The sequence below is a fragment of the Triticum aestivum genome, chromosome 6D (genome assembly GCF_018294505.1).
Source record: "Triticum aestivum cultivar Chinese Spring chromosome 6D, IWGSC CS RefSeq v2.1, whole genome shotgun sequence".
NCBI lineage: Eukaryota > Viridiplantae > Streptophyta > Magnoliopsida > Poales > Poaceae > Triticum > Triticum aestivum.
Window position 1 is genome coordinate 327,375,913 of NC_057811.1, and position 11,719 is coordinate 327,387,631.

General features: G+C 42.8%; 2 protein-coding genes across 4 annotated transcripts; one reads left to right on the forward strand and one right to left on the reverse strand.

The window, feature by feature from the left end:
- Positions 1–1,336: 1,336 nt before the first annotated feature.
- On the forward strand, positions 1,337–7,312 carry LOC123144910 (pyridoxine/pyridoxamine 5'-phosphate oxidase 1, chloroplastic; the record flags this gene model as incomplete). Of its 3 annotated transcripts, none has more annotated exon segments than XM_044564170.1 (14): positions 1,337–1,753; positions 1,877–1,915; positions 2,333–2,500; positions 2,589–2,694; positions 3,415–3,578; positions 3,684–3,926; positions 4,011–4,099; positions 4,188–4,238; positions 4,329–4,419; positions 5,191–5,295; positions 5,370–5,440; positions 6,468–6,563; positions 6,682–6,779; positions 6,901–7,312. In XM_044564170.1, coding segments are annotated over 13 exon segments (1,707 nt in total), but the record flags the coding sequence as incomplete, so codon positions are not given.
- An 881-nt stretch (positions 7,313–8,193) lies between these two features.
- LOC123141554 (beta-1,3-galactosyltransferase GALT1-like) lies at positions 8,194–10,892 on the reverse strand. The gene is made up of 6 exons (XM_044560663.1): positions 10,091–10,892; positions 9,792–10,006; positions 9,433–9,714; positions 8,919–9,098; positions 8,736–8,843; positions 8,194–8,400 (listed from the first exon to the last, which is right to left on the reverse strand). Exons 1-6 carry the CDS (start codon positions 10,890–10,892, stop codon positions 8,194–8,196), a joined length of 1,794 nt encoding a protein of 597 aa, XP_044416598.1.
- Between the last annotated feature and the right edge of the window lie 827 nt (positions 10,893–11,719).

An 11,719-nucleotide genomic window follows, 5' to 3' on the forward strand; every position in this document is an offset into this window, starting at 1 on the left:
CTTGTTATAAGTAATCATGTGAATTTGGTATTCGTTTGATATTTTGATGAGATGTATGTTGTCTTTCCTCTACTGGTGTTATGTGAACGTCGACTACATGACACTTCACCATTATTTAGGCCTAGGGGAAGTCATTGGGAAGTAATAAGTAGATGATGGGTTGCTAGAGTGACATAAGTTTAAACCCTAGTTTATGCGTTGCTTCATAAGGGGTTAATCATAAGTGGGAGGCTTGTCCAAAGAAGGGCAACACCCAAGCACCGGTCCACCCACATATCAAATTATCAAAGTAACGAACGCGAATCATATGAGCATGATGAAAACTAACTTGACAACAATTCCCATGTGTCCTCCGGAGCCCTTTGCTTTATATAAGAGTTCGTCCAGGCTTGTCCTTTGCTACAAAAAGGATTGAGCCACCTTGCTGCACCTTAGTTACTTTATTTACTTGTTACCCGTTACGATTTATCTTATCACAACTCTATCTGTTACCGATAATTTCAGTGCTTGCAGAGAATACCTTGCTGAAAACCGCTTATTATTTTCTTCTGCTCCTTGTTGGGTTCGGCACTCTTACTTATCGAAAGGACTATGATAGATCCCCTATACTTGTGGGTCATCACGCTGCCAGCATGTTAAGGAAGGAGTTGCCAGGGAAGGCCACCACCGTCCCGACGCCACCAAGCACCAGATGGGGGAGGGGGGAGGGAGAGGTTGGGGGCGAAGAAGGAAGAGAATGACCTCGCCTCCGCCACCCTAGGGCGTGACGCGGCTTCGCCGGCCGGCCCTCCGACGACGCGATGTGGGGGTGAGCGGTAGGTAGTGGCCGGGCCTGCGGCTGCTAGGGTTTCCCCCGAGTGGCCCAGGAGGGCTCCAAGTTTCATCTCTTTGGTTGGTGCATCCGTGCATTCTAAGGTCTCCTTTGGTTCTTAGGATAGGACTAGTATAATAAGAATAGAAAAATCATAGGAAGTAAGATGACATGCATCTCAATTCGTATATAGAAAGAGATGTCATTTGATGCATATGATAGGAAATTTTCATTGAGTCTAGGTTAATTTTCTTTTCTTTTGAAATGTGAAGAATTTATTCATATCCTATATAGGAATAGGAATCCATTCCTACAAACCGAAGGGCTTTAAAGGAATTTTTTCTACAAAGTTTCTAACCTTTATCATTCCTACAATATTTTTATGAACCAAAGAGGCCTAAACATTTTTCATACATCAACCCTTTCAGGTCAAAATTTTATGTAACCCTTGACACGCCACATCACCCAGCTGGCTAGCAGCCACCCGGTACATGACACCTGACATACACACCAGCCAGCTGAGGCGCTGAGCCAGTCACCGCGGTGCGAGCGCCCAGTCCCGGCCGCCGCCAGCGCTCGATGCTGACCGCCGTGTCCAAGTTCCGCAACAAATCCGGTCTCGCCAGCACCACCCGTGTTATGCCCTTCTTCCTCTCCACCTTCCCCGCCCACGCCACCGCCGCTCCGCTCTGCCCTCCTCCGTCCCCATACCCTAGCCCCCACTTCCGCCTCCCTTCCCTGCCCCGCCGCGGCCTCGCCTTCCTCGCCGCCGCTGCGCCGCCGCGGGCCCTGCCCCCCACGCCCAGGCAGGCCATGGCGTCGCTGGCGACGTCGACGGCGGCCGCCGCCGCCGCGGAGGTGACGCACCTCTCGCAGCGCGACGCTGCGGATATCGACGAGCAGCTCATGGGCCCCCTCGGTTTCAGCGTCGACCAGCTCATGGTAAGTGCCGGGGAACCACCGCCCCCTGCTCCCATTTCACCTGTTGTTGTTGACCCCGCGGTTGTGGGACGGGGGCTCTCTGGCGCTGACTGCTTGATTTGATCTGGGCTTGCTTCCTTGCAGGAGCTCGCCGGGCTAAGCGTCGCTACGGCCGTCGCGGAGGTATAAGACACCTGACTTTCTGTGCTGCTCTTGAACTGTATTGCCATGTTGGCTTGTTGTTCTGGTTGCCGTGCTAATTACCAGTTAGCTGGTTAATTGTTTAGCACTAGACCGTCTAGACTATGCAGCAGCAGCAGCTTGCTGTTGTTGCGAAATGATAGAAAGATGTCGCCATTAAAGCACTCAAGAGGAGACCACTACAAAGAAAATGACTGGGCAATACAGTACTATGGTCTCTTGATAGTTGTGAACTCCCACTAACTAGTTGAAAAGATAGGAACTGATCAGACATAGAGGTAGTACTAATGTTCTACGTGAGCTATCATCTATGTCCTTGATCATGTTTGTCTTTTCAGGCCCCTTATTTTTTTATTAGTTATTCTTTCTGTTTAGTGAAAATTTTCATGATCAACACAGGTTTATAAGCTGAGTGAGCATACGAGGGCTCTTATCATCTGTGGTCCGGGAAATAATGGTGGTGATGGTCTGGTTGCTGCTCGCCATCTTTATCATTTTGGATACAAGCCCTTTGTTTGTTATCCAAAACGTACCGCCAAACCTCTTTATTCTGGCCTTGTTACTCAGGTAATCTTTGATGGACTCCACAATTTTCTTGGTGTGCCATATGGTACCCTTTTCCAGTATCATTCTTTTAATCATCTTTATGTTGTAGCTTGAATCGCTGGCTATCCCGTTTGTGCCTGTTGAAGACCTACCTCAGGACTTATCAGGGCAGTATGACATTGTTATTGACGCGATGTTTGGTTTCTCATTTCATGGTATGTGGGATTTTTATATCCTCTTAACCTTTTGCGTTGTTCTGATTTGTGACCACTGATTTATGTAAAGCTCGTGTCAGATATTTTTATCATTTATACATGTTTGCCCTGTTTTGCTCAATGTGAATATTCTACGCTATATGATTTTTTAAAGTAATTCATATGTTCTCAATGAAAGCCTACCCCAACTTGTTTGGGACTAAAGGCTTTGTTGTTGTTGTATGTTCTCAATGAAACAATGTTCGTTGTTGTCCCTGTATCAGCAGGAGTTGAGGAGCTGAATGTATGCATAACACATAGGTTGCACAAGTCAGAATTTTTTATGCATAATCTAATCAAAACAATGGTTGAGCTCCAAGAATAAAGAACAATAATTTTCAGGATGGAAAGTGTTAGCAGCTTTTTGGGTAAATTGAATTTGATCATACTCATACATAACATGATCATTTAGTAAACACATGGGGTTACTGTTCCTGTATCAAGTGGTATTTTGGAATATAGGTATACAGAAGGGTGCTGGGAGCAAGTGGCTTAGTTTAATGCAGAATCTTATAAAAGAAAGAATGATCTGTAATCTGTTAATTAAGAAAGTACTGCTACCATTTGAAGTGTGAACTGAATGGAATTGAACTAACAGGCTATGTGATTGTTTTCCACAGTTATACCATATATTCCCCATCATTCTTACTTAAAATTTTGTTTTTGGAAACTATTGTTCAGGAACACCCCGACCACCCTTTGATGATCTTATCCAAATGCTTGTTTCATTGAGTGTTGTTGGTGATTCAGCGAAAAGACCACCAATTGTTTCTGTTGATATCCCTTCTGGGTGGCATGTAGAAGAGGGAGATGTCAGTGGAGGAGGAATTAAGCCTGATATGCTGGTTAGCATCTATTGAAAGATTTTTTGAAAATTTCATGCATCATCATTATAGATAACCATTTAACCATGACAAATTTTAGTTCTCAAGTTATTGCGGAATGTCTAGGTATCATTGACTGCACCAAAGCTCTGTGCCAAAAAATTTACTGGGCCCCACCATTTCCTAGGGGGTAGGTTTGTCCCGCCTCCCATTTCGAGCAAATATGGGCTCGAACTTCCACCATATCCTGGAACCTCCATGTGTGTAAGAATTGGAAAAGTGCCGTCAGTTGACATTTCATCTCTCAGGGAGAATTATATTTCCCCAGAACTTCTTGAGAACCAAGTGATGCCTAATCCATTTGACCAGGTACGATTAACTTGAAGTAATTCCGGAAATCATGAGCCAATTTTTCAATAATATTATATTCTGATGACTGTTTCTTTGCTGTAGTTTCGTAGTTGGTTTGATGAAGCAGTTACTGCTGGCCTGCGCGAACCAAATGCCATGGCTTTAACAACTGTCAATAAAGCGGGAAAGCCGTATGATTCTCTTTCCTTAATGTTCCTTTCAGCTTACAAAACTGGTTACTAATAATGATATTTTTCTTTGTCGTTAATTTATGGGCAGTTCTTCAAGAATGGTTCTTTTAAAAGGCGTTGATAAGCAGGGATTTGTTTGGTACGTCAATAATCACCATTTTAAACAATTATCCATTCCAGTGACCTCCCTACAATTTTGTTACTCATGCCTTCATTGGGTCTTGTGCAGGTACACAAATTACGGTAGCCAAAAAGCACATGATTTATCGGAAAATTCAAATGCGGCACTTCTTTTCTACTGGAATGAGATGAACCGACAGGTGATTTTACCAACCGCATGCGCTACTATTATAGGATATTTTTATTGCCAGTAGCAAGAGGGCGAAAGCAACACAATGGCAGGCCTTTTCAAAACTATACTATGCTTGGTGTAAGATATGTGAAATATGGTCTCACCTCTTTCAGCATAATCTGGTTTTGCATTTATTTGTAAGCTGATCTGTTAAGCAATCTCTTGTTTTTGTGCGTCCTTCTTTTCTGGTCTTTTCTCAAATCCGACATTCTTCATTATTCTACCATGTATTTAATTATTAGACTAGGTCTCATTTCATGTTCCATCTGATTTTTGGTACCAGTTATAAGTGAGAACAACGAACATTGATGCATCTGGTGTATTCGTTTAACAAGGAGTAAGGAATGAACTCATGAGGCATGTTTGGTATATTTTTATGCAACATAGTTTTCAACCAGGCAAGAGATTTACCAAACAGACTTTCAGTGTGGTTTACTAAATTAACGTGAAACAACTTTGGTTCGGTATGTGTTGAAATACAATGGGTCTTCAAGGCAAATAAATGATATGTTGGTTTGCTTGGTAATTTAGTTTGGTGTTGGTACATCAATTTTTTTTGTTTTTAAAACCAAATACATGCTGAATTCCTATTTATCGCATATTTTGTAAATTCAGTCAGGTGCTGAGTTCAGTCATATTTCTAACGCTCCAGTGGAACGATCTGTTTCAAACTGACTGAGAAAACAGCGTATACTAAAAGTGCTCTTGTTGGCTGATGCTGACCTTTATTGTTTCATAGGTTAGAGTAGAAGGGTCAGTTCAGAAGGTCTCAGAAGAAGAATCTGAGAAGTATTTCCACAGCCGCCCACGTGGAAGTCAGCTTGGTGCTATTGTTAGCAAGCAGGTATTGTTGTTCTAGTTTATTTTTGTCGCAGAGCGCTTCAAAGCAAGATTCAGTATTAACTATGCTATTTCTAGAGCACTGTCATTTCTGGAAGAGAAGTTCTCCAACAAGCGTACAAGGAATTGGAACAAAAATATTCTGATGGGTGAGTCAGTATGCCAGCTGCACCCATGTTTGGTCTCGATTGCATGTTTCTGTAAGCATCCTTGGGTGTTTTAAAGATAGCTAAGGGATGAGTAAAACATAGATTATTGATGACGAACAAGGGAGAAGAGATTGATAAATTATTCTTGTTGGTTAACTTAGAGACTAATACAAGTGGGTGCCTATATAGATGAAAAAATTACTTGACCCTCAAGAAAGGATTTCCCTAACTCTATCTTTAATTTCCTATTCAGATAATATGCTTTATAGAAATAGCATCTGTAAGAGCTGCAGCTCATTCGGTCAAAGAATCATGCTACTTCCATGAAAAGCCAGTCTTTTTGTCATCCATGCCATTTCTTTTTTATTAACACGAATAATTCACCCTAGCTGCTTTGTTTCCAAGCAGTTTATTTCTACTTTACCACGTTAATGGTAACTGCGACACCAGTTTAATACTCCCTAGATTCAAGGACAGGGAAACCCTGCTGCCATAAACCCAGTTTCGTGAACAGTTGTCGAAGTGCTGAAATTTATTTGGGGTGTACTCAACAACCTTAATGTCTGCATCTTCATATTGCATATTACTCCCTTCGTTTCAAAATAAGTGACGTGGTTTTAGTTTAAATTTGAACTAAAACCACGTCACTTGTTTTGGAACGTATTTGTGAATACAACATCATGAAAAGCATGCACTGCAACGATCCTCTGTTGGAGCTTCAGCACATTATGGTAACTCTCTGTCCCTAGTCCCATATCTGGAGCAACGGAAATGGATTCATTTACTCCTGTTACGTCTGGAGAGAGAGGGAGTTGGAGAGTACAGCTCAAAGGCTAGCCAGTATGTCGGTATTAGTGTGGCATAGTTGGCATGAATCACTTGTGTCCTATCTGTGATTAGATGCCTATCAAGTGCAGTTAGTGCGTCAGTCTAAGCTGCTAAAGTGTAACAATCTTTAGTTAGCTGCTGCATGTTAATCCTGAATTCTTGCTTCTTTTAACCCCATTGCTGTTTTCTTGTTCTGCAGTAGCTTCATCCCAAAACCTGATTACTGGGGTGGGTACAGATTGACACCAAATCTTTTTGAGTTCTGGCAAGGCCAACAGTCTCGTCTGCATGACCGGTATGTTCTGTACATTTGTCATTTGATTATCAATTTTTGATTTTGTCAGAAACCCTCATTTGATTATCCGTGAGCATGTCAATGTAGTTTTGAACACAATACTTTTTGATATAAACAGGCTACAGTATTCACAGCGAGAAGTAGGTGGGAGTACAGAATGGCACATCCAAAGGTTGTCCCCTTGATCAGTAACCTCCTTAAAGCTCTCGCCTCTTGGTAATAAAAGGGGGTGTCGTTTTGGTACCTGCGCACACTTGCTCCTGGTACCTAATGGACTGCAATTTCTTGATTGGAGATGTGTGCTAGATGTATTTTCGTGATATATATGTGAATGCAGAAAAGCAGGATACATGAGGCGTATAAGCCGATTTAATGCAGCAGGCCCAAACTCGCGAGGCAGGCTGTGAAGATTGCTGTTATGTTGCTCGTTTGTTTGATGGCTGGCGCTACTCCGAACTCACATGGGCCATCGGCCCAGGATGTGCAACCCTTATGTTCCATGGTTTCCAGCCTGTAACCGAGGGCTCTCTTCACACTGGATACTTCTCATGTGCTACTATTTCTTAGTGTCTCGACTCTTTTCACATAAATGAATTGGTGAAAGTCTGAACTTGCTGACAAATATGTAGAGTCCATTTTTCCTGTATTGACGACCGAGCTTGTCAGGGTTGTGTGTTGACAAATTATATGGTATTTTCCTATTAAAAAACTTACATGGTATATTAAATGTACATGGTTTAAAACTTGTATTGGTACATGGTTTAAAAGTTAGTACTCCCTCCATCCCACAATATAAGATGTTTTTACAAGCTATGCTAGCTTGTAAAAACGTCTTACTATTACGGGACGGAGGGGGCATTAGTTAGATTGAGACACCTCTGATGCATTGGCACAAAACAGAGTACTCCGAGTTACAATGTGAACTATGAGTTCCATGCTTGTTGCTTTGATTGATTTTGACTAATTAGCTAGTCAATGGTAATGTTTTCACTGCTTTCACACGCATTTAGCAGGCCCTTGGTAGCTCATGAGTTAATTAACCTTCTGATGTGAACAGCCATATAGTGGGTACTAAATCTGAATGTGAACATCAGTGCTCTGAAGATCTTTGTGTCTACCGAGAATTGTTTGTACCTACAGTTTCTATGGATTTGGTGATCATGAATTGGGGACTGGAAACATCGATTGCGTGTCATGGCAATGCACACGTACGGATGCTGCTGTTGTTTAGTTGTGCTGGAGTTATCTGCTAGGCTCTCCGGCGGGCTAGGTGGAGAGGGCGACGAGGGAGGCGATAATGTGGTACATGTCGTCTTTGAGGCTCTCCGTCTCCAACATCCGTGCCCTCGCTGCCGTTCCTCCACAAACCTGTTACTAGTACACCACTGGCCTAGTGTTCGTTCGCTCCCCACAGAAACCGGCGATGACTCCCTTGGCTTACTGAGAAAACCGGTTGCAACTGTTTGCCCCCCAAACAAAAACGGATCGACAGACCGCAGTGCCTCCCTTCTATTTATTTTGAAGATTTTAAAACATGTTGGTGAACTCAAAAAAGGATCATGATTTAAAAATGTTTGTGAATTTTTAAAAACATTCACATCATCGGAATTGCTTCTGCATTACTAGTTAGTTAGTTGCAGCACATTGCTTGATTTGTCCTTAGGAGTGTCTCCCATATGCATAGCATATTCCTTGGTTCTTGATAGTGAGCAACAATGTACCCCTCCTTACAACCATCAGTGTGAATCCTCTCATCTGTTTCGTATCTCACAGGTAAACCACCCTTCTTCATTTCGTCAACCCATATGCCCATTGCCACATCTTCTAGTTTGAACATCTGCAAGAATGAAGGATGTAGATAACATCTTGTTTAGCTATACAATCTGTCAGCTGGTAGCAGCAGAGAAGATCAAATAATAAGAGGCTAGACTTAGGTACAGTAGAGTTCTTTTTAGAATAGCGAAATTATAGCTTTGAATGTGCCTCTCTCAGCTAGTTTTTCTTTGTTCCAGGAGGGAAATCATAGCCCATTTTTGCTAAATCAGTATACCTCTAGGTGACTTGTTTGTGGTTTGGCACTTGACCGGTCGTTTGTAAATTAGTTTTCATCTAGCATGTACTGTACTGTATATCACAGAGCCATAGGTTACACTTCTGCCTAACCAGAAATACCTTTAGACGACTTGTTTTATACCAAGTGTTGATTGTCTTCGCAATGTCTTCTGAAACCACATATCCTGGTCCATGAGCCCATGGTGGGTATCTCTCTTCAGGCCATTCCTACAGAAGCAGAATACATCAGAAATCTTGATACCCATGTTTACGGCAGCGAATCTTTCTATGTGGGGACATTACCTCCGGGCTTATGTACCACTTGCTTTCACTATTTCTGTGAGGACCTGAATCTGAATTGATACGACCATAGAGCAGACCGTTGCTGACATTCAGCTGTTTAACCGAGGAGTAGATTTCATGTACTCGAACAAAAGCATCATCATCTGTTTTCATTAGATACTTGGCCGACACAGCGTTGGTCTGTTCAAAAGACCACAGTTAAGCACAAAAAAGCAGAAGAAATGGAGAAGCCTAAATTAATTGTGAGAAGAAGATCAATGTTTACCCCATATATGCATATTGCCAGTGTCTTCCATGTGATTAGGCTGTAGTAATCAACAAAGGGCAACACCTGAATGTCACCATATGTGCGTGCCTCGTTCCGGAGTTCCTTATTTACCATCAGGTTCGTATGCTTTTAATAAACAAAACAATACCAAACGTGTCAGGATTAAGGACTGTAAACGGAAGCAGTAAAAGAACACTCTGAAACCCTTGGACAGTTGACTGACATAACTATCGCTTAGTATTTTACCAGGCCAACGAAAAATCGGACCGCAACTGTTCCGTTACGCACAGCATCATATTGCATCCAGGTCCTTCGAATCGCCATTCTACGCTTGAAGTTGTTTGCTGTTGAGAAGATGCCGATCAGAAGGTCAAGATCTTTGCCGTCTGGAATAGGTGATGACTTCAGCATTTCAAGATCCAAGCTATTTTCCAAGTCTTCGGAGGTAGGCAGTCCACTTGCAATGGCACTTGCTAGCTTGAAGTCACCAGAAATCCTTACTTGAGTGCCAAACCAAGGTTCCGAGCCCTGATAACAGAAACTCAGACCGTAAGGATTTGACAAAACATCACATTTATTTCATGATCTACATGGGAGAAGATTACCGCTCGGTATGCAAATGAAGTAATATGTTTCCCGTCAACCGTCATATGTATTCCTTCGAGCGCTACCCGGAGAGTTGTGATAGCAAGGTATCCCTGCTTAAAAGGAAAATATGTGCTTGGTTTTCCACCTTGCTTGGGACCAGCGTGATGTGTAGAGTTCTTTATGCTCTTTTCTTCTCTGCCCACCATGGAATTACATCTCTCCAAATCATCCACTGTGAAAGATGTCAGATAAGTGGTGTGAGGCACCACAATAATAACTACTACTAGTAAGCAATTTATAAGCAAGTTTAAAGTACCTTGAGTTGCATTGTTCGAGTTGCTGTTGGGACAACGATCCTCATAACCCCAGCCATTACTTGCAGTGAAGGCGTTCTGCACTATGACCGGACCTTGAGCAAGTTTATCGCCGGTTAGACGAACATTGTACCGCAGCACAATGGGTTCTTCAGGTTCCCCCGGGAGTGCCGTCCCGACAAGATCAATCCAGAAGTTACCAGACAGGCTGCCGGGAGTGCCTATGACAGTTATGGAAGAACCTGCGACAAGCCCACACGGTATGTCCATGGTAAAGTGACCGCCCGCCGACTTGGAAGCGTCCATTCTGCGAACCGAATACGGGCAGAGCCTCCGCTTCTCCGATCCCGGAGAAGTTGCATTTTGAGCCGTTGTCGTCAAGTTTTCCCATGCGGTTCTTGCATCTTTGATCGCTTCGGTCGCATGGGGAAGGCCAGTGGAAACGTTGGTTAGCTGCTTCATATGGTTCCATGTGTCTAGCCAGTGTAGTCTTTCAGTAGAGGAGTTTCTGGGATCCAGACTGCTTGAATCATCCGTTGGTGATGATACCACACTAGTAGAGGAATTTCTGGGATCCAGGCTGCTTGAATCATCCGCTGGCAATGATACCACTTGCGCATTCACTGGATTGGCTGCCGGTGCATCTGCGTCCACTCGGTTGCTGAGCCATGTAAGGGGATTGGCATGGAGAATTTGATAGCGGGATGTTCCTGATATGGGGTTGTTCAATATCAAATGTCGCACGATAAGCGGAGAAAAGAAGGTGATCAGAACTGCGATGCAGAGCTGCTTTGTTGTCCACATCTCCGATCTCACTTTCTATGGAACCGTGGCAATCAGGTAGGGCACTGCTGATTTGAATGGAAAACTAGCCCTTGCACTTGCAGTCTATCCAGCATAGCACCTGTCGATGTAATTGTCGTCACTTCTTTAGCTTCAATGTAAGCATTCTTTTCTCCTTAGCATGCCACATGCATCATATACAATGGGAACGAACTATGCCATAGGAACTGAAAACTCATTTAGTTTTTGGGTTAACTAGACCTCCTTCCCCCGCAAAAAAAAAAAAAAAACAAAAAAAAACTAGACCTCCTTTAGCGAATGAAGTGTGTGCATATTTATATTATGTGATAAGAATTAAGAAATACTACTACAGTTCTATAACCAACGTAAACATTGTGCCAAATAAAATAGAGAATATGCATTTAATAACTTTAATCGTGGGACAATGATCATTATGCCCTTTGAAAAGCACTATATTCATGACGTTGTTTGTGTGTCTTTCATTAAATCAATGCATCTATTTCACGAGCTAGCTTATAATTTTTTTGCGATAATCAATACATCATACTCATTCCCTACCCATGACTAGTCGAGTTGGGTTTGGGCATCGCCCATGGGCAAGAAAATGTGTCCATACCCTATCCATGTGAGCCGGGTACCCACGGGTACTCGCGCCCATGAGTAAATTGCCATCATTGGATATCAATATAGCGTACATGGAGCAACCTCTCTAGATGGAGTCCAAGGAGCAACAAACCAAGATTCTTGTGGTAAGTTCACCATGATCGACTTAATCATGCCGACCCTCCGAGTTGTTATGGTGAGGTTAGAAGCTCTCTTTCCCAGAT